At 38.1% G+C, this 23492-nt stretch overlaps 1 protein-coding gene across 1 annotated transcript in view; it reads right to left on the reverse strand.

Annotated features, from left to right (window-relative positions):
• Window positions 1-1316: 1316 nt before the first annotated feature.
• The window catches only part of LHFPL1 (LHFPL tetraspan subfamily member 1), a 96801-nt gene continuing 74625 nt past the window's right edge, over window positions 1317-23492 (reverse strand). Inside the window, exons 3-5 of the mRNA XM_058441345.1 lie at window positions 2916-3044; window positions 1552-1714; window positions 1317-1458 (exon numbers count right to left, since the gene is read on the reverse strand). Coding sequence (XP_058297328.1) covers window positions 1317-1458; window positions 1552-1714; window positions 2916-3044 — 434 coding nt within the window. The remainder of the gene's footprint in view (window positions 1459-1551; window positions 1715-2915; window positions 3045-23492) is intronic.

Genomic DNA, 23492 nt, shown 5'->3' on the forward strand with positions numbered 1-23492 from the left:
GTGTACAAGGGTTCCCTTTCCTCCACATCCTTGACAGCATTTTGTATTGCCTGTCTTTTGAATGTAAGCCATTTAACTAGGGTGAGATGATATCTCATTGTAGTTTTGATTTGCATTTCTCTAATAATCAGTTCTGTTGAGCATCTTTTCATTTGCCTGTTTTCCATTTGTATGTGTTCTTTGCAGAAATGTCTATTCAAATCTTTTGTCCATTTTTTAATCAGATTATTAGAATTTTTTCCTGTAGAGCTCCTTATGTATTCTGGTTATTAATCCCTTGTCAGATGAGTAGTTTGCAAATCTCTTCTCCCATTCTGTGGGTTGTCTCTCCACTTTGTTGATTGTTTCCTTCACTGTGCAGAAACTTGTTAACTTGAAGTGATCTAATTTGTCCATTTTTGCTTTGGTTGCCTGTACTTGTGGAGTATTACCCAGGAAATCTTTGCCCAGTCCAACGTTCTAGAGAGTTTCCACAATGTTTTCTGGTAGTGGTTTTGTAATCTGAGATCATAGATTTAAGTATTTAATCCATTTTGAATTGGTTTTTATTACTTCAAAGTATGTCCCTTGTATGCCTATTTTATTGAGGGTTTTTATCATAAAGGAATGCTGCATTTTATCAAATGCTCTTTCTCACCTACTGAGATGATCATATGGTTATTGTTTTTAATTTTGTTTATGTGATATATCATATTTATTGACTTGCATATGTTAAACCATCCCTACATCCCTGGAATGAAACCCGCATGATCATGATATAATCCTGATAGTGAGACTAAAGTGATTGTTATTGTTCTGGGTCTAGACACCCAGTGGGGGCTACCAGACTCTGAGCTAGTGCTGGGGAACGTCTGCAAGGGATCCGGTGATGTGGCCAGTCTTCAAGTCTCCCAGCAGTGGATACCAGCACCAGCTCTGAAGGGGGTGGCAGGGTCATGACATAGACTCTGTGAAATTCCTTGGTTGTAGATAGACTTAGTGTGCTGGCTTTCTTGAAAGCTGGTTATAATAGTACTGAACTTTTCATGTGGACATACTCAGGACCTCTGGTTAGCCAGGGTGTTGCAGGCAGTGGTAATGGCTGAGGTCACTCAGCTGTTTTCTCCTTCCTGGACACAATGTTATTCTTTCTAGAGGTGCCTACCGGCCTGTGTTGGTTGACCTCCATTCAGGAGGTGGCACTTGCAAAAGAGCACCAGCTGTGGTAGTAGCAATGGGATTTGAGCTTTCCCTAAGTTGCCCAGGGCAAGTATTCTGGTTTTTCAGGTAAAGCGGCAGGGGGGCTATAAAGCTCCCAAAAGTTTATGTCCTTTGTGTTAAGCTACCAGGGCAGGTGGAGGGATATCACCAGGGGGGGGGGGCGGGGGGGGGGTAGGGTTAGGTTGGTCTGCGCTGTGACTCTCCTTGTGTGGGGTAAGCTGAGGCCCCTGAGAAGGTCGGGAGGTGGTTCTCAGTCCACTGTGGTAAAGTGTAGAGGAGAGTTTAACTGCCTCTATGGCACAGAAGAGTTCACAAAGGGAGTGGGGCATGGCAGGCAGCAGTAAACCTCACCTGGCTCCCACGAAGTTGGTGAGGCCAATCTTTATCCTGCAGTGCTCTGCTAACATCAACAGGTTCAGGTCCAGGCAGTCTGCACTCATCTCAGACCTGCCCCAGGCCAGCAGCATCTCTGCAGAGATAGCAACCGTGGCTTTGAGGCCATGCCCCTCCCCATCTGCCCACAAAACCAGGTGCCCAGCTCCTGCATTGGTGTCTGCAGTGTACTTCTCACTTGCTGACCACTCCAACCAGGTTCTAGTCAAGGGGAATTTGTCCCCACCCAAGATTAAATCACAAAATACAGTTGGGAGCTTCTTTCACCCTGCGACCCCTCCCTGAGCTCATTGGCTGACTTCCCTGAGGGCCCTTGTGAAATTTCATCAGGAATGGCTTCCCTCAGTTCACACTGGAGACTGGGAATGCTTGCAAGGCACTTTCCACTGCTGTTTCTAATTTCATATTTCACACAACTCCCTAAATCCATTCTAGCTCTGGGTAAGGTTAAGGCCTTCTCCTGTGGTTTGGATTTTCAGATTTCCCAGTGGGAATGTGGACTTAGAAGCAGACTCTCCCCAACTCACACTCTGGGGACTTAACAGTCTTTCACCCATCTCACAGAGTAGGCTGCAGCCTGCTACTTCTTTCAAAGGATCTGTGGATTCTTTTGGTTTTCCGGTATGTGGGACATCAGCACACAATAGTTCCTTTCCTGCAAGGTTGTGATAAGCATTAAAAGAGTTAATACATGTAATGCACTTAAAACAGGGCTTGGCACATTAGGTACCATATAGGTGCCACATTAGGTACCAAGATGGCGCTTGACTTAATGATATTTTCAACTATGGTGGGTTTATTGGGATATAACACCATTGTAAATCAAGGAACATCTCTACTTGTTAGCTGTGATCATCAGCTCAAATATAAGCTTCAAGAAGGCATTGATCTTGGCCTGTTTTTCCACTAATATATCTAGCACAAGTGCCTAAAGGGTGCATATCACATAGCAGGTACTTAAAGTATTTGTGGAATAAATGAATTTATATGGTTGTTCATGCTTTTCAAAGGATTTACATCTCTCAACTGAGATACATGTTTACTTTGCTCAAGTCTCAAATCCTTCTCTGGAAGTTTTCTGGGTAGCCCTGTTAGTGACATCTTGGCAAAGTGGACAAGGATCTGAGACTTGGACAAAATAAACATGTATCTCAGATGAGACGTAGAATGATTGTAGAAGATGGGGAAGTTTGCAAAATCTATTTCCACTATGCCTTTACCACAGAATATCAGATCAGCAGGGGTGAAAGCAGAACTGGCTGTCTGGGAGACTGAGTCAGCTTTTCTTGGTGTACTTCTTGGAAAGGATCACTATCACTTACTTTCCCCACATATTTTTGCTGAAGTCAACCATTGCTTTCCATTTCTCTGACCATTTGTGGTCAGAACCTGTCCTTCTACCATCTCAGATGAGTTCTCACTGACATGGGCCACTCGGGGGCTTTTATGCACTGGCAAAAAAAAAAATGCAGATCCTTGTTCAGGATCAGCTTCTGGATAGATGGGAGTTTAGAAAAAGAGTGGGAATGAAAGAGTTTGGGGAAACAGAGTTGTATCCAGCAAAGCAACCTATATCTTATATCACAACGCTATCACAAAGGGGCCCTGTTGAAGGGCATGACCCCCTGGGAACTTGCCCAAGAAAGCCAGGCAGTCCAGGGAGCCAACCTCCAACCAGCCACAGTGGCTCCTGGGACTTTCTCAGCCACAGTTTTCCCAAGAGCATGTCTGTGTGCTCAGGTTGGGTTGTAAATGACTAGTGATATTGACCACTTGGAGGAGAAAATACCCACTATCAAGGCATTGAAAACTGTTGTCATTCATTTGTAGCAGTTGTTTTATTTCTTTTTCTCACAGAACACCTCAAAGACTTTTGAAAAACAATGTATTCCCTGATACACGTTTAGGCTAACATCTAATTTGTATCATAAGTTTAAATAGATGAAAAGGATATCCTATCAGACATATTGAAAATACTGACTTGTCAAATAAAGCTGCTATATCACCACTCTAAGTGTGTCCAGTGGAATCTAACTACCACAGAGATTTGATTTCCAACATTAACCATTTAAAAATATGTGGAACATCAGCAAGAGAGTGAAATACAAGCTCCCCAGTTCTAGTGCCCCCACAAAAACACCATTTTAACAACTACCCATGCATAAGAATGCCTGTATGAGAATTCTGGAACCCAAGGGAAAGGTTACAGCACCCTAGGAGAGCACCCAAACTAAGAAAAACAACATTTAAAAGGCAAAAAAACCCATGACAATTTGTTCAAATAGACCTTCCCCAAGTTGGCACAGTACAGTGCCTAGAAAGATATCTTCAGCCTATGATTTCTCCAGTGAAGAAAAGAGAGACTGAAGTGGATATCTAACGTCCTTCCAGGGCACTGCCCAAGGAGTTCATTCTGTCTCCCTTAATGAAAAACATTTGGGCAATTAGAAGAGCTAACAAATTCAGGGACAGCTAGAAATAAAGAAAAGTGGCAGGAGCTCTCAGTGGCTGCTGCACACAGATTTTGGCAGTAGCTCCACAGTACCCATCAGTGGCCTCACCCAAATGCAATCCCTGCCATCAGCCCTGCAAAAGTATGCCCTCTACTACCTGGCCTGCTTGAATGCAAAGCCCTGCCAGCTGCTCCACCTGAACATGGAAAAATCCTCAACAGTGGCCTTGCTCAAATGCAAAGCCTTGCCAGTAACACCAGCAAAACATGGAAATCAGCCTGCTGGCCCTGTCTGACCATGAAGCCCCTCCAGATGGCCTTGTTCAACTGTACACACCAGAAGGGGGCCCCATACCCCCCAAAGACCATGATGGCAGGCCCTGAACATCATCAGGCCCATGCAGCAGACCTCACCCACCTATGGATCACACTAGTTGGCCTGCCCAGAATCCCAGTCTTGGATGACTAGGGAAAGTCTTTCCCTGCCAAAGCCAGTCTGTAAAGACCAGAAGAGGTAACTACTTTTTCAAATTTGCAAACACCAACACAAGAATACAAGGATTATAAAGAATCAGGGAAACATGACATCACCAAATAAATAAATAAAGCTCCAGTATCTGACTTTTAAGAAATAGATATCTACAAATTTCCTGAGAAATATTTCAAAATAACCATCCTAAGCAAGCTGAGTGAGCTGAAAGATAACACAGATAGATATCAAAATAAAATCAGAAAAACAAAAGCATGAAAAAAATGAGAAGTTCAACAAAGAAATAGAAACCACAAAATAAAACCAAACATAAACCATGGAGCTGAAGAACATACATAGCTGAACAGAAAATTTAAAAGAAAACTTCAACAGCAGACCCAACCAAGCAAAAGAAAGAATTAGTGAACTCAAAGACAGGACATTTTAAATTATCCAGTCAGAGGAATAAAAAGATAAAATAACCAAAAAAAAAATGAAGAAAGCCTATGGGACTTATGAGACACCATCAAGCAAAATAATATGTGCAAAATGGGAGTCTCAGAAGGAGTAGAGAAAGAGAAAGAAGATGAAACATTTTTTATAGCAATAGTTATTGAAAACTTCCCAAATCTGGGGAGGTAAATGAACATCCACATACATCAAGCCATATATTTTCCAAATTTGTTAAACTTTCAGAGGTCCACACCAAGACACATTATAATCAAATTGTCAAAACTCAAAATTAGAGGATTTTGAAAACAGAAAGAGAAAAATGATTTGTCATCTGCAAGGGAGCCTCTATAAGAATATAAACACATTTCCGACAGAAACCTTCCAGGCTAAGAGAGCATGCAATGATATAGTCAAAGTACTGAAAGAAAAAAAAAAAAACTGCATTCTAAGAATACTATACCCAGAAAAACTGTCCTTAACGTGAAGTAGAGCTAAAGACTTGTCCAGATAAACAAAAAAACAAGAAGTTTGTCACCACTATAGTTACCTTACAAAAAATACTATAGGCAGTTCTTCAAGTTTGAAAGAAACAAACTTTGTGCAGCAACACAACTCATATGAGTAGAAATCTCACTGCTAAAGGTAAGTATATAAGAAAACACAAAACATGGTAATAATGTAATGGTTGCACATAGGTCGCTTTTAATCCTAGTACAAAAGTTAAAAGACAAAAATATTTAGAATAACCACAAAAATGTGTTGATTCATGCACAATATTTTTCAAAAGTAAACTCTAACATAAATAATATAAAGTTTGTGTGGGGGGATAAATGGCTACAGCTTTTGTATGCAAAAAAAGTTAATTTATTATTAGCTTTAAATAGACTGTTATAACTATAAGAGGTTCAATGTCAGCCTCATGGTAACCACAAGAAAAAAAACTGATAATAGATACACAAAAGATAAACAGAAAATAATCAAAGTATATCCCTACAAAAAGTTGTCAAACCACAAAGAAAGACATCAAGAGAAGAGAGGAACAATAGAAGTACAAATCAAACAGAAAAGAAATGACATGGCAAGAGTGAAACCTTCCCTATCTGTAATTCCATTAAATGTAAATGAATTAAACTATACAGTGGTTGAATAAATTTTTTCCATCAACTTTTCTTTTAAGTTCCAGGGTCCATGTGCAAGATGTACAGGTTCATTACATAGGTAAATGTGTGCCATGGTGATTTGCTGCACTGATCAACCCATCACCTAGATATTAAGCCCAGCATCCATTAGCTATTCTTCCTGATGCTCGCGCTCCCCTCACCCCTGACAGACCCAAGTGGGTGTTGTTTACCCATGTGTCCATGTGTTCTCATTATTCAGCTTCCACTTGTGAGAACATGCAGTGTTTGGTTTTTTACTCCTGTGTTAGTTTGCTGAGGATAACAGCTTCCAGCTCCATCCATATCCCTGCAAAGGACATGATCTCATTCCTTTTTATGGCTGGATAGTATTCCATGATGTATATGTGCCACATTTTCTTTATCCAGTCTATCACTGATGGGCATTTGGGTTGATTCCATGGAATGAATTTTTTGAAAAGACCCAACTACATGCTGTCTACAAGAGACTCACCTTAGATTTAAGAACACACATAAGATAAAAAAGAACAGATGAAAATATTCTATGAAAATTATGATCAAAAGAGCACTGGAGTGGCTATACTTATAACAGACAAAATAAATTTTAAGTAATAGACTCTCTAGAGACAAAGATGTTCATTATATGGTGAAAAAAGCTTGAATTCAAAAGGAAGATATAACAACTATAAAAATATACCCTAACATTAAAGCACCCAAACATATAAAGCAAATACTGACGGATCTGAAGGGAAAAATAGATAACAAAAAAATAGGAACTTCAATACTCTGTTTTTGCTAATGGATAGATTATCCAGACAGAAAATCAGTAAGGAAATAGCAAACTTGAACAACACTGTAGATCAAATGAACCTAACATATACAGAACATTCTACCAAATATCAGCAGAATACATATTCTTTTCAAGTGCACACAGAATATTTTATAGGGTAGATCACATGCTAGGTAACATAAAAGGTCTTAACAAATTAAAGAAGTTTGAAATAATTTTAAGTGTCTTTTTCACCCAAACTGGAATAAAACTATAAATCCCTAACACAATTAAATAAAGAAAACTCACAAATACATGGAAATTAAACAACATGCTCTTAAACAACCATTTGAACAAAGAAGAAATCAAAAGAGAAATCAGAAAAAATCTCAAAAAATGAAAATAAAAACACAACATCCCAAAACTTATGAGATACAGCAAGTGCAGTATTAGAAGGGAATGTTATAGTGATAAATGCCTACATTTAAAAAAGAAAAATGGTCTCAATTAACAAACTAACTTTAAAACTCAAGAAATTATAAAAAGAAAAACAAAGTGAGGACAAATTTAGCAGAAAAAAGGAAATAATAAAAGTTGGAGCTGAAATAAATGAAATAGAGAATAAAAAAGAGTTTAAAAATCAATGAAACTAAGAGGTGGGTTTTTGAAAAGATAAAATTTACAAACCCTTAGCTAGACTAAGAAATAAAGAGAGAAGACTCACATAAATAAAATCAGAAATGAAAAATGAGGCATTACAACTTATGCCAAGAAAATTTTTAAAAGATCAGAAGGGATTGTTATGAAAGATTTTACACCAACAAATTGAACAACTTAGAAGAAATTGATAATTTCCTAGACATAAACATTGTACCAAGATTGATTCAAGAAGAAATAGAAACCCTGAACAAGCCAATAGCAAATATAGAAATTGAATGGGTAATCAAAAAACTTCCAAACAACAGAAAGCTCACAACCAGATGCCTTTATGTATGAATTCTTCCAAACATTTAAAGAAGAATTAATACTGACACTTGTTAAACTCTTCCAGGCCAGGCGTGGTGGCTCAAGCCTGTAATCCCAGCACTTTGGGAGGCCGAGGTGGGCGGATCACGAGGTCAGGAGATCGAGACCATCCTGGATAACACGGTGAAACCCTGTCTCTACTAAAAATACAAAAAATTAGCCGGGCGTGGTGGCGGGTGCCTGTAGTCCCAGCTACTCAGGAGGCTGAGGCAGGAGAATGGCATGAACCCAGGAGGCGGAGCTTGCAGTGAGCCGAGATCATGCCACTGCACTCCAGCCTGGGGGACAGAGCAAGACTCCGTCTCAAAAAAATAAAATAAAAAAAATAAACTCTTCCAAAAAATAGAACAAGGAACATTTCTGAACTCATTTTATGCAGCCAGCATCACTGATACCAAAGCCAATGACACCACACACAAAAAAAGAAAACTACAGGTCAATAGCTCTGATGAACATGGATGCAAAAATTCTCAACAATTTATTAGCAAACTGAATTCAACAGCACATGAAAAGGATCATACACTATATGTGTTAGTCCATTTGCATTGCTATAAAGAAATACCTGAGGCTGGATAATTTATAAATAAAACAGGTTTAATTTGCTCACAGTTCTGCAGACTGTACAAGCATGGCACCGGCCTCTGCATGGCTTCTGGTAAGGCCTCATGGTGGAAGGCAATGCATGAATCAGCATATTACATGGTGAGAGCAGGAGCAAGAGTGAGGGGAGGTGCCACACATTTTAAACAAGCAGATCTCACAATAACTCACTCACTACTGCAAGGACAGCCCCATCTGTTCATGAGGAATCCACTCCCATAACCCAAACACCTCCCACCAGGCCCTACCTCCAGCATTGGGGATTACATTTCAACATGAGATTTGGAGGGAACAAACATCCAAATCATATCACCATGATATAGTGGGATATCCCAGGGATGCAAGGGTGGTTCAACATACACAAATCAGTAAATGTGACACACCACATTGGCAGAAAGAAGGGCAAAAATCACGTGTTTATCTCAATAGATGCACAAAAAGCATTTGAGAAAATTCAAAACCCTTTCACAATAAAAACAGTCAACAAATCCAGCCTGGGTGACAAAGCGAGACTCTGTCTCAGAAAAAAAAAAAAGAAAAAAATTACCTAAACACAATAAAGGCCATATATGAAAAGCCCACAACTAACAATATACTTGTATTAGTCCATTTTCATGCAGCTGAAAAAGACACACTCGAGACTGGGAAATTTATGAAAGAAAGAGGTTTAATTGGACTCTCAGTTCCACATGGCTGGGGAGGCCTCACAATCACGGTAGAAGGCAGGGAGGAGCAAGTCACATCTTGTGTGGATGGCAGCAGGCAAAGAAAACTTGTGCAGGGAAACTCCCATTTTTTTAAAACCATCAGATCTCATGAGACTCATTCATTATCAAGAGAACATCACAGGAAAGACCCGCCCCCATAATTCAATCACTTCCCACCTGGTTTCTCCCGCAACATGTAGGAATTTTGGGAGTTACATTTCAAGATGAGACTTCGGGGGGGACACATCTAAACCATATCAATACTCAAAGTAAAATACTGAAAGTTTTTTCTCTTTTATGTGGAATAAGTCAAGGATACCTATGCTTACCACCTTCTATTCAACATTGTACTGAAAGTCCTAACAAGAGCAGTTAGGCAAGACAAAAAGGAAAGGCATCTGAAATTGAAAGGAACAAGTAAAATGATCTGGTATACAGATGACATGATCTCATATGTAGAGAGCACTAAAGACTAAACACACACACACACACACACACACACAAACGCTTAGAACTAATAAATTCAGTAAAGTTGTAGAATATGAAATCAACATTAAAAAGTCAGTTGCATTTCTATAAACCAATAATGAGCTATCCAAAAGAAATATAAACTTGGCAAAAACAGAAACAAAACAAACAAACAAAAAACAAAAGGACACAAAGAAACTTTTGGAGGTGATGAATCTGTTTAGTACCTTGATTGTGATAATAAAAACACAAGGGAATACATATGTCCAAAGTCACCAAATTATATATGTTAATTATGTGCAGCTTTATGTATAAAATTGTACCTCAGCAAAGCTGGGGGAAAAAAGAAAAACTATGTAATTATACAAACTTTGATGCAAAAAAAACTCTTTATCAATACTCAACACCAATTTATGACAACAGATGTTTACAAGAAATCTACAGCTAACTTTATACATAATGGTGAAAGGTTACATTTTTTCACCTTAATTTTGGGGAAAAGGCACTAATGTTCTTTTCCAATACTTTTATTCAGCACCATAATTGAAGTCCTATCTAGTGTAATAGGCAAGGAAATAAATAACAATTTACATAGAAGGAAGGAAAAAACCTCTTCTTATTTGTAAGCAATATAATTGTACATCTAGAAATATTCTTTAATTCTCAAGGAATAAAAATAATATTTCTAGGACTAATAAGTAGGTTAAATATTATTTCACAAGACCTAAGTAACGAAATGCATACCATGTTTGTGGACTGGAAGTTTCAACATAGTCAAGATGTCAAATCTCCTCTAATTGTTCTAGAGATTTAATGCAATTTTAATCAAAATCCCACCTGTTTTTTACAGATTTCAACAAATTCAGCTAATCCTAAAAATTATACTGAGGGTCAAAAGAGCTAGCATAGTTGAAACAATTTTGAAAAAGAAGAATAAATCGCACTACCCAATTTTAAGGTTTACCACAATGCCACAGTGATTAAGACAGCATGCTATTGGCAAAAAGACACATAGACAAATGGAATAGAAAAAAAGAGTCCCAAAATTGACCTATATACATGACCAATTTATTTGACAAAGATATAAATCAATTCAACAGAAAAGGGTATTTTAAACAATATTCAGTAATATAAAAAATACACAATCGATACTTGCAACAACTTAGATAAATCTGAAGTGCATTGTGCTGAGTAAAATGAACAAGTCTCAAAATATTACATACTATAAAGTTCTACTTTTATCGCATTTTCAAATAGATAACAAATATTGTAATTAAGAATAGATTAGTTGTTGGTGTAGATTAGGCATGGGAAGAAGATCATTATTACGGTGGTCGTTACATGAACTTGTACAACAAAAAATAATCAAATTTTGCACTAATTTTTACAAATAAAATTTTTAATTAAAAGATGATTTCAATAGGAAAAAATAAAAAATATGTGAACATCTTTTCTCCTTGAACTTGCATTTCTGTTTTACTTCCCCCACAGAGTATTACAATATATTAATATGTTTAAAAGTATCTTACTGATCACTCTCACATACTTGTATTTATATATATGTAATTTTATTTTTTTTTTTGTGACCATGAGTCTCTAATTGCTTTTATTTCCTAGAGTGAGTTGCCATTACTATTATGCATAGCACATAATTGATAAAACTACATGACTATATCACACATTTTTTGAAAATTCCTTAATATGAAAAAGCAGAAAACCAGGAATGCTGAGAGGACCCACAGACCCTCTGAAAAAAGCGGACTGCCCCAGCAGGACCCAGGAGACACTCCAATACTGTGAGTGCCCAACCTGTGGTAGTGAGAAAGGGAGATCCTTCCCACTGGGGAAACTGAAGGTCTAGTTTGCGGGAGAAGTTTCTGACCTTACCTGGAACTGAGTGAATTTAGAGCATTGAGTGAAATACGGCGTAGAGGAAGCAACAGGAAAGGCCCTGGGTGCTTGCTGGGTCCCCAAGCAGGCAACTCCTGCCTGGCACCACAGGGATCCTTCAGGAGGGCAGCCAGAGGCGAGGGGAAAATGCCACAAGGAGAAGAAAGTCTCCAGCTGAACTTTGTAACAATTTGAATAGGGTGAGAAGCCTCCTGATCAGAACTCGGGGCAGGGCACTAATCCAGTGTGCAGAGTCCACAGGCAAGAGAAGAACCAAAGCCCTTTTCTTTCACAGCTGGGAGGTGGGTAGCCTCAGGCAAGTTCTCAAGCCCTTCTCCCCCACTGCCTGGAAACAGACTCGGTGCTATTAGTAGGGGGGACATGGTGGGAGCTGGGTGAGGCCTGTGACTGCTGGCTTTCCCCCACTTCCTTGACAACCTGCATGACTCAGCAGAGGCAGCCATAATCCTTCTAGGTACACAACTCCATTGGCCTGGGAATCTAACTTCCATCTCCAACAGCAGCCACAGCAAGACCCACCCAAAGAGAGTCTGAGCTCAAATACGCCTAGCCCTGCCCCCCCCGATGGGCCTTCCCTACCCACCCTGGCAGCTGAAAACAAATAACATATACTCTTAAATTCTAGGGCCCTGTCCACCAGCAGTTCTTCTCCATACTACCACAGCTGATGCTCTCTAGAAAGCACCACCTCCCTGCAGGAGGCCAACCAGCACAAAAGCAGAACATTAAACCACCAAAGCTAAGAACACTCACAGAATCCATTTCACCCCCCCTGCCACCTCCACCAGAACAGGTACTGGTATCCGTGGCTGAGATACCCATAGATGGTTCACATCACAGGATTCTATGCAGACAACCTCCAGTACCAGCCCAGAGCCTCGTAGACCTGCTGGGTGGCTAGACCCAGAAGAGAGATAACAATCACTGCAGATCAGCTCTCAGGAAACCACATACATAGGAAAAGGGGGAGGGTACTATATCTAGAAACACCCTGTGGGACAAAAGAATCTGAATGACGGACTTCAGCCCTAGATCCTTTCTCTGACAGAGCCTACCCAAATGAGAAGGAACCAGAAAACTAACTCTGGCAATATGACAAAACAAAGCTCTCTAACACCCCCCCAAAATCACACTGGCTCACCAGCAATGGATACAAACCAAGAAGAAATCCCATATTTACCTAAAAAAGAATTCAGGAGATTAGTTATTAAGCCAATCAGGGTGGCACAAGAGAAAGGCAAACTCAATGCAAGGGAATCCAAAAAAAAAGATACAAGAAGCAAAGGGAGAAATATTCAAGGAAATAGATAGCATAAAGAAAAAAAAATCAAAACTTCGGAAAACATTGGACACACTTATAGAAATGCAAAATGTTCTAGAAAGTCTCAGCAATAAAATTGAACAAGTAGAAGAAATTCAGAGCTTGAAGACAAGGTCTTTGAGTTAATCCAATCCATCAAAGGCAAAGAAAAAAGAATTAGAAAATATGAACAAAGCCTCCAAGAAGTCTGGGTTTATGTTAAACGACCAAACCTAAGAATAATCAGTGTCACTGAGAAAGAAGAGAAACCTAAAAGTTTGGATAATTTGGGGGAATAATTGAGGAAAACTTCCTCAGTCTTGCTAGAGACCTACACATCCAAATACAAGAAGCGCAAAGAACACCTGGGAAATTCATCACAAAAAGAGAATTGCCTTGGCACATTGTCATCAGGTGATCTAAAGTTAAGATGAAGGAAAGAATCTTAAGAGCTGTGAGACAAAAGCACCAAGTAACCTATAAAAGAAAACCTATCAGATTAACAGCACATTTCTCAGCAGAAACCCTACAAGCTAGACGAGGTTGGGGCCCTATCTTCAACATCCTAGAACAAAACAATTATCAGTAAAGAATTTTGTCTCCAGTGAAAGTAAGCATCATATATGAGGGAAAGATACAGTCTTTTCCAGACAAACAAACGCTGAGAGAATTTGCCACTACCAAGCCACAGAAACAAGAACTGTGAAAAGGAGCTCTAAATCTTGAAACAAATCCTGGAAACACATCAAAACAGAATCTCTTTAAAGGCTAAATCACACAAGACCTATAAAACAAACGACAATTTAAAAAGCAAAAACAAAAGAACACAGTACACAGCAAAATGAATGGAATGGTACGTCACATCTCAATACTAACATTGAATATAAATGGCCTAAATGCTCCACTTAAAAAGTATAGAACTGCAGAATGGCTAAGAACTCACCAACCATCTGCTGGCTTCAGGAGACTCACCTAACATATAAGGACTCACATAAACTTAAAGTAAAGGGGTGGGAAAAGGCATTTCATGCCAATGGACACAAAGTGAGCAGGCGTAGCTATTCTTATATCAGACAAAACAAACTTTAAAGCCACAGCAGTTAAAAGAGACAAAGAAGGATATTATATAATGGTAAAAGGCCTTGTCCAACAGGATAATATCACAATCCTAAACATATATGTACCTAACACTGGAGCTCCCAAATTTATAAAACAATTAGTAATAGACCTAAGAAATGAGATAGACAGCAATGCAATAATAGTGGGGGACTTCAACACTCCACTGACAGCACTAGTCAGGTCATCAAAACAGAAAGTCAACAAATAAACAATGGATTTAAACTATACCTTTGAACAAATGGACTTCACAGATACATACAGAACATTTCATCAAACAACCACAAAATACACATTCTATTCAACAGCGCATGAAACTTTCTTCAAGATAGACCATATGATAGGCCATAAAACAAGCCTCAGTAACTTTAAGAAAATTAAAAGTATACCAAGCACTCTCTCAGACCACAGTGGAATAAAACTGGAAATCAACTCTGAAAGGAAACTACAAAACTATGCAAATATATGGAAATTAAATATCCTGCTCCTGAATAAGCATTGGGTCAAAAATGAAATCAAAATGGAAATTTAAAAATTCTTTGAACTGAATGACAATAATGACATAACTTATCAAAACCTCTGGGTTATAGCAAAGGCAGTGCTAAGAGGAAATTTCATAGCCCTAAACACCTACATCAAAAGACTGAAAGAGCAAAAATTGACACTCTAAGGTGACACCTCAAGGAACTAGAGAAACAAGAGCAAAACAAACCCAAACCCAGCAGACGAAAGGAAATAACAAAGATCAGAGCAGAACTACATGAAATTGAAACAAAAAAATACAAAAGATAATGAAACAAAAAGCAGGTTCTCTGAAAATATGAACAAAATTGATAGACCATTGGCAAGATTAACCAAGAAAAGAAGAGTGAAACTCCAAATAACCTCACTAAGAAATGAAACAGAAGATATTACAACTGACACCATTGAAATACAAAAGATCGTTCAAGGCTACTATGAACACCTTTACACACATAAACTAGAAAACCTAGAAGAGATGGATAAATTCCTGGAAAAATACAACTCCCCTAGCTTAAATCAGGAAGAATTAGATACCTTGAGCAGACTAAACAAGCAGTGAGATTGAAATGGTAATTTTAAAAGTACCAACAAAAAAATTCCAGGACCAGATGGATTCACAGCAGAATTCTATTTGACATTCAAAGAATAATTGGCACTAATCATTTTGACACTATTCCACAAGATAGAGAAAGAGGGAATCTTCCCTAATTCATTCTATGAAGCCAGCGCCACCCTAATACCAAAACCAGGAAAGGACATAACCAAAAAAGAAAACTACAGGCTGACATCCCTGATGAACACAGATGCTAAAATCCTTAACAAAATACTAGCTAACTGAATCCAACAACATATCAAAAACATAATCCACCATGATTAAGTGGGTCTCGTAGTAGGGATGCAGGGATGGTTTAACATATGCAAGTCAATAAATGTGATACACCACATAAACAGAATTAAAAACAAAAATCAAATGACTATCTCAATAGATGCAGAAAAAGCATTTGACAAATTCAACATCCCTTTATGAGTAAAAACCGTCAGGAAAATCAGCATACAAGGGACACACCTCAATGTAATAAAAGCCATCTACAAATCCACAGCCAACATAATACTGAATAGGGAATAGTTGAAAGCATTCCGTCTGAGAACTGGAACAAGACAAGGATGCCCACTCTCACCACTCCTCTTCAACATAGTTCTGGAAGTCCTAGCCAGAGCAATCAGACAAAAGAAAGAAATAAAGGGCATCCAAATTGATAAAGAGGCAGTTAAAATGTCACTGTTTGCTGATGATATGATCGTGTACCTCAAAAACCATAAAGACTCCTCTAGAAAGCTCCTAGAACTGGTCAAAGAATTCATCAAAGTTTCTGGATACAAGATTAATGTACACAAATCAGTACATTCTCTACATAGCTCTTCTATACACCAACAGCGACCAAGCAGAGAATCAAATCAAGAGCTCAACCCCTTTTACAAGAGCTGCAATAAATAAATAAATAAAATACTTAGAAATATACCTAACCAAGGAGGCAAAAGACTTCTACAAGGAAAACTACAAAACACAGCTGAAAGAAATCATAGGAGACACAAACAAATGGAAACACATTTCATGCTCATGGATAGGTAGAATCAATATTGTGAAAATGACCATGCTGCCAAAAGCACTCTACAAATTCAATGCAGTTCCCATCAAAATACCAGCATCATTCTTTGCAGAGCTAGAAAAAGCAATTTTATAATTCATATGGAACCAAAAAAGAGCCCACTTAGCCGAAACAAGACTAAGCACAAAGAACAAATCTGGAGGCATCACACTACCAGATTTCAAAGTATACTGTAAGGCCATAGTCACCAAAACAGCATGGAACTGGTATAAAAATAGGCACATAGATCCACGGAACAGAATAGAGAACCAAGAAATAAACCCAAATACTTACAGCCAACTGATATTCGACAAAGCAAACCAAAATATAAAGTAGGGAAACGACACCCTTTTCAACAAATGATGCTGGGATAATTGGCTAGCCATATGTAGGAGAATGAAACTGGATCCTCAACTCTCACGTTATACAAAAATCAACTCAAGATGGATTAAGGACTTAAATCTAAGACCTGAAACTATGAAAATTCTAGAAGAAAACATTGGAAAAACCCTTCTAGACATTGGCTTAGCTGGAGATTTCATGACCAAGAACCCAAAAGCAAATTCAATAAAAACAAAGCTAAATAGCTGGGACTTAATTAAACTGAAGCGCTTTTGTGCAGCAAAAGGAACAGTCAGCAGAATAAACAGACAACCCATAGAGTGGGAGAAGATCTTCACAATCTATACATCTGACAAAGGACTAATATCCAAAATCTACAATGAGCTCAAGCAAATCGTTAAGAAAAAAACAAACAATCCCGTCAAAAAGTGGGCTGAGGACATGAATAGACAATTCTCAAAACAAGTTGTACAAATGGCCAACAAACATAGGAAAAAATGCTCAGCATCACTAACGATCAGGGAAATGCAAATCAAAACCACAGTGGAATACCACCTTACTCCTGCAAAAATGGCCATAATCAAGAAATCAAAAAACAGTAGATGTTGATGTGGATGCAGTGATAAGGGAACACTTTTACACTGCTGGCGGGAATGTAAACTAGCACAGCCACTGTGGAAAATAGTGTGGACATTTCTTAAAGAACTAACAGTAGAACTACCATTTGATCCAGTATTCCCACTACTGGGTATCTATCCAGAGGAAAAGAAGTCATTATTCAAAAAAGATACTTGCACACACATGTTTATAGCAGCACAATTCGCAATTGCAAAATCATGGAACCAACCCAAATGCCCATCAATCAACAAGTGGATAAAGAAATTGTGATATATATGGAATACTACTCAGCCATAAAAAGGAATCAATTAATGGCATTCACATCGACCTGGATGAGACTGGAGTATATTATCCTAAGTGAAGTAACTCAGGAATGGAATACCAAACATTGTATGTTCTTACTGATACGTGGGAGCTAAGCTATGAGGGTGCAAAGGCATAAGAATGATACAATGGACTTTGGGGACGTGGGGGGGAAGAATGGGAGGGGGATGGGGGATAAAAGACTGCAAATTGGGTGCAGTATATACTTCTCAGGTGATGGGTGAACCAAAATCTCACAAATCACCACTAAGGAACTTACTCATGTAACCAAACACCACCTGTACCCCAATAACCTATGGGAAAAAAAGCAAAATGTCATTGAAAATTGCTAGATTTAGGTAAGTCTCAGTATCAATTCAATTGTTTTCTTTTATGAAAAAAAGCTCATCATCACTGGTCATTAATTTTTACTTTTTATAGAAAAGTATTGAGAAATTTTGTTTATATAAATAAGTTTATAAGAATGGAAGTTTCTTTGAATGTCTTCTGTGTTACATGTGAAACGTTACACAGTGTTCTACCCTCAACACACTTTTTAATGATCAGTCACTGATAATGCAACTAGCTCAATTTTATCGGAAGCAAATAATTTAAACCATTTGACTTTTAAGGACATTTCTCTGTCTATTATTAGAGATCCCTATGATCAAAATGAGAACAATTTGAGCAACAGAATAAATAACAACAGTATAGGATCATAACATGTAGAATAAAAAAAATCAAACACAAAATTGTGAAGGAACAACTCTTCTTTACAGAAGAATTCCAATTAATAAATGTACAAAGATTAAGGAAAATAGAAAATCACCATTAGAACACCACAGTAATTATTGTTGCAGAGAAGATCCACCAATGGATGCTAAAATCAATGGGCAAAAGTTTAAGGAGAAACAGGATATTTGATAGTTTCAAAGTATCTACTCCAAGATACATGTGATGGTTAATTTTATGTGTCAACTTAACTGGGATCGAGGATGCTCAGATAGCTGGTGAACATTATTTCCGGGTGTGTCTGTGAAGGTGTTTCCAGAAGAGATTAGCATTTGCATTAGCACATACTCTGTCTACTCAGTAGACTGACTATAAAAGATCATCATCAACAATGTGCATGAGTATAAATCATTCTATTATAAAGATTCGTGCATGCATATGTTCATTGCAGCAGTATTCACAATAGCAAAGACATGGAATCAACCCACATGCCCATCAATGATAGACTGGATTAAGAAAATATGGTACATATACACCATGGAATACTATGCAGCCATAAAAAGGAATGAGATCATGTCCTTTGCAGGGACATGAATGGAGCTAGAAGCCATTATCCTTAGCAAACTAACGCAGGAACAAAAAACCAACCACCACATGTTCTCACTTACATGTGAGAGCTGAACACCTACTGGGGGGCTGTGCGTGGGAAGGGAGAACATGAAGACAAATGGCTAATGCATGCTGGGCTTAATACCTAGGTGATAGGTTGATAGGTGCAGCAAACCACTATGGCACACGTTTACCTATGTAACAAACCTGCACACCCTGCACATTGCACATGTATCCCAGAACTTAAAATAAAACTTTAAAAAAATTAAAAAAACACAAATTGTCAACCAAAACATAAATAAATAGAAGTGAAGATATTCAAGACATGCAAAACAAAACAAAACGAAAACAATGTACGTGAGGATCATTTGATCTGTTTAGGGCCTGAATAGAATAAAAAGATGGAGGACAAGTGAATTTTCTGTTTCTGCTTGAGGTGGAACATCCATCTTCTCCTGCCTTCAGACATCGATGCTCCTCATTCTTGGGACTTCGAACTCAGAATGCAACTTATACCATTGGTTCCACTGGTTCTCAGGCCTCCAGATTTGAACTGGAACTACACACTGGCTTTCCTGGGTCTCCAGCTCTCAAACAGCAGATCATGGGACTTCTCAGACTCCATAATCACATAAGCCAATCCTTCATAAAAACACCTTTCTGTATACCTATATATAACCTATTAGCTCTGTTTCTCTGGAAAACACTGAATAATACAATATGTATTAATTACAAAGAGAAAGTCTAAAATTATTTTCAAATAAGAAGTTAAAACAAACTAAAAAAACTAGAAAATATTTATTTTAGGATTTGTCTCATGGACTACAAACAAACACAACAGACACATACACACAGCCATATATTTTACAGACCATATTTCAGTTTTCTAATCAAAATCTTCTACAAGTGCTTCTAAAATTTGTGGTAGACAGAGGGAAAGACACTTGAGAGTTATTAAATATGGATTACTAATTTAGTTTTATTGTTAAAAATTATTGCTTATAATTATTCATTTGACATAATTAGGGCAGCATATTAGCTGAAAAGGAAGGGTTTTCTTCTAATTAAGTGAAACTGGTTTTCTGAAGTTCTGGGCATCACATTCCTGATAGCATTTTAGAAACATTTTGTCCTACACTTGTGCATAAGTAAATGTTCTACTTTTATAAGGTCATTTTAAATCTCTGTGTGGAAATCTCTGCATGTTAACATACAGAGAAGCTATAGGGTCATTAGTAACTGATGGGTCCACAAAAGTTATTTTTTTTAATCAGTGCTCTCTTTGCTTTTCTCTCATAGGACTCTTTCTCAGCAGTGTTGCTATTATTTTTAAACATAGTTGGGTGATGGAATACATCATAGCAAGATTCAAGATAAATGTTCTGCTTTTCTTTTGTGTAGTGGGAGAAGGGCAACTATGAACGGACAGGAAGGAAAGGGGAGCCATGGTAAGACACCTTGACTTCAAGCATGGACTCTGGCAGATCAGTATTAAGAATTGAATGATATAGAAGTTGAGATAACACCGGAAATTGATTCTTTTAATTCTCCCTTTGCCTGAATACCCCTTGAGAAATCTAGTGTTCCTCCAGGGAAAGAAATACTTCTAATTTGTAGAGGATCCAGAGTTTCAGAAAAAAAAACAAAAAACCTGCCAATTTTTGCTTCAATCATTTAATAGCTTCATTAGGAACATTAATTATTATGGTTATAATTGGTATGAAGACTACTAACATTACATAAATCAGATTAATAGCTTGTATTGCATAGCATTTTTGGGTTTTCAAATTATCTCACATATGTTATTTCATGTCACTCTGTCTTGGGCTTACTTATCTGGAAAGCAGAGCCTGAGGAAAAGGCTTGCTTGTAGGTAGTATATTTGGGAAGTGATTCCAGAAAACAGACAAAAGGGCTAGGGAAGTGAAACAGGGAAGGAGGGAATGAAAATGCAGGTAGGAATTCCTGAGTTGGATATGTCTGTGGATGGCTGGGACCTTCTGAGAAACCTGAAGGAGTATGAAGGGGTATATCTCGGGACTATCAGTCCAGGGGAAAACATTGCTCAAGGAAGGTCCCAAGGACATCCAATGCCAAGGTGTCCTCAAAACCACAGGGTAGGGAGCAAGACATAGCAGCAGTGGGTTCAAGGTGAAGCACTGTCAGGTTGCACACAGTAAAGTGGGTGGAAGTCTGCAACGAAATAATTAATACGGTATTGGTTGGAGTAGAAGGTAAAGGTCTAGACTGTTTTAAATCACACAAGAGGTGTTCTATACATATCCTTACAGCAACACTGTGAGATAGGGCAGAAATTATTATTCATCTCATTTTAAAGGGAAAAAATGTAAAAACAGTCTACTGCGATTGTTAGTAAATGACTTGGCCGCTCTGTGCCTCAGTTTTCATATCTGGAAAAAAGTAGAGATTAAAACCATTTACCCTTTCCATTACGAAAATAACAAAAAGAACACCTGCAAAAGGCTTTGAGCTTCAGAAGAAGGCAAGTATGTAAATAAATTGTGTTATTGTGCTTTATAGTCTATTTGAAAACAAGATGAGTCTTTTGTCATTTTGAAATATTGAATTCTACTTTGCACAAAATTGAAAAATAGAAACTAATTTTATCTCTCATTCTTCATGCATATCTCTCACTAACTTCAAAGGGAGCTTGGCTCTCCCTGTCTATACATAATTACACAAAGTAATCATAAAATTCCATATTTTAGTACTTGTATAATGAGCCTCAAAAGTCAATAACGAACTACAAATATTCGTAGAAAATATTTCTCCCTAATTTTAGGATTGATAACTCACTGTTGCTTCTATTTTGTACATCCAGAATGACTACTGGTAGGATCATTTCTCAGAATTTATGCCCTCATTCAGGAGCAAAGTGACTTCTTTTGATTGTACTGCATTTATGGCATTCTTTGAAGAAAGCCTTTCCTGGCTCTGAGCCATCTGCAACTCCATGCTACACCAAGAGATCCACTTCAAACTACAATATGAGGAAATTTCTTATTGGTCTAAAGTAACCCATATGGATATGAATGGCATGAAATTGCTGGGCTAGGTAGCCACTGCTGGCTCATGGTCTGGGCCCTGGGACATATAATTAGCTTGAGCGACTCTATTTTCTCCTGATGAATTGACTGGTTTTTAGTGTGTTTATGTAACCGTGGCCATACCTTTGGGAATGCAACCCATGCAATCACATCCAGGTCAGCACAGTCACCTAACTGAGAAAGAAGGCCAAGGTAACAAGACAGGGAGAGAGAATCCCAGGACTCTATCTACTTTTTTTCTGTAAGCAAAAAGATACAAGTTTGTTATAAATTAATAGGCACAGACATAAGCATATCTTGCAAATTTATTCTCTTTCCATGTGGATTTCTCCCCAAGGACTGGGACAATCTTCAACCCACAGGAGAGCTTATTTCTTCTGTTTCTCCCTCTGCTTCTTCTTCTGTTCATTACCGGTGCACATTATGTGCTAGGTTCTATTCAAAGTGCTACACATATTTAATTCACTTAGTTGTTACAATAACCCTATGCAGTAGGCAACCTTATTGTATCTATTTTGCTGATGAGGAATCTGATGCTTGGGTAGATTAAATAAATTGCTGAAAGTCATGTAGCTTGTCAGTGGCTCAGCCAGTATCCAAACTCAGGTCTGCCTGTTATCAAAGCATTTATTTCTTCTCTTTAGGTAGTGTTCCACCTCTGAACACAGAAAGCTCTGTGTCCACTGGTTATTAAGGCTAGCTTCACTCCGGACTTAAATTTCTTCTTCCAGTCTTTTTCCGTTAACCTAATGCAAAAGCAATTAATGCTCTAGCCTCCATACTATGTTCCCTAGCTACGAAAATCTCTGGCCCTGACTATATCCTGGAAGCTTGAGCCTAACCAACCAGTCACTGATGTGATTGATGGTATGGGGCCCAGAAACTTCATTGTCTCTTCAGACCTTCGTGATGCCTATATTCTAGTTCCATAATCCTTCCCCACCCATTTGTTTATTCAAAACATTTTTATTAAGCAACTAATATGCCAGGCACTAAAAATACAGTGGAAAATTAGATGGACATTGCCCCTATATTCACAGAACTTGCAGCATAATGGGAGAGACAGAAACACAAATAAACCAGCACACATACACACGCACATATGCACATATGCACATGAACAGCTGAAATAATTTCAAGCTGTGATAAGAATTATGAAAGAAACAAATAGGGTTCTGTGTCAGAGAAAAATGGAGTTGGGTATACTTTAGAGAGTCAGGAAAGATGTCTCTGAGGTGGTTATAGTGGAAAGAGGAAGGAATAATTTATATGAAGAGCAAGAGAAAGAACACTGCAGGCAGAGGGAAAAATAAATGGCAAAAAGCAGGAGGAGGAGAAGGACTTGCCTGGTTCAAAAAACAGAGAGGAGATCAATGTGTCTTGAGCTTTGTGAGAAAGAAAGACTGATAGTAGATGAGGTTGTAGAAATAAATTGGGGACAGATCTTGACCAAAATTTGTGGGTGGCCTTAAAAAAGTGTTTTTGTTTAATTCTTGGAGTCATGGGAAATTATTAGTTGTTGAATAGGGATATCTTGCAGTTGTTCAGGTGTGAGATTATAATAGCTTGGATTGGGGTGGTAGCCATGGAGGTGATGAAGAATGGTTAGATCCAGCATGTATTTTGACAGTGAAACCAACAAGACTTGC

The sequence above is a fragment of the Hylobates moloch genome, unplaced genomic scaffold, assembly GCF_009828535.3.
Source record: "Hylobates moloch isolate HMO894 unplaced genomic scaffold, HMol_V3 SCAFFOLD_7, whole genome shotgun sequence".
NCBI lineage: Eukaryota > Metazoa > Chordata > Mammalia > Primates > Hylobatidae > Hylobates > Hylobates moloch.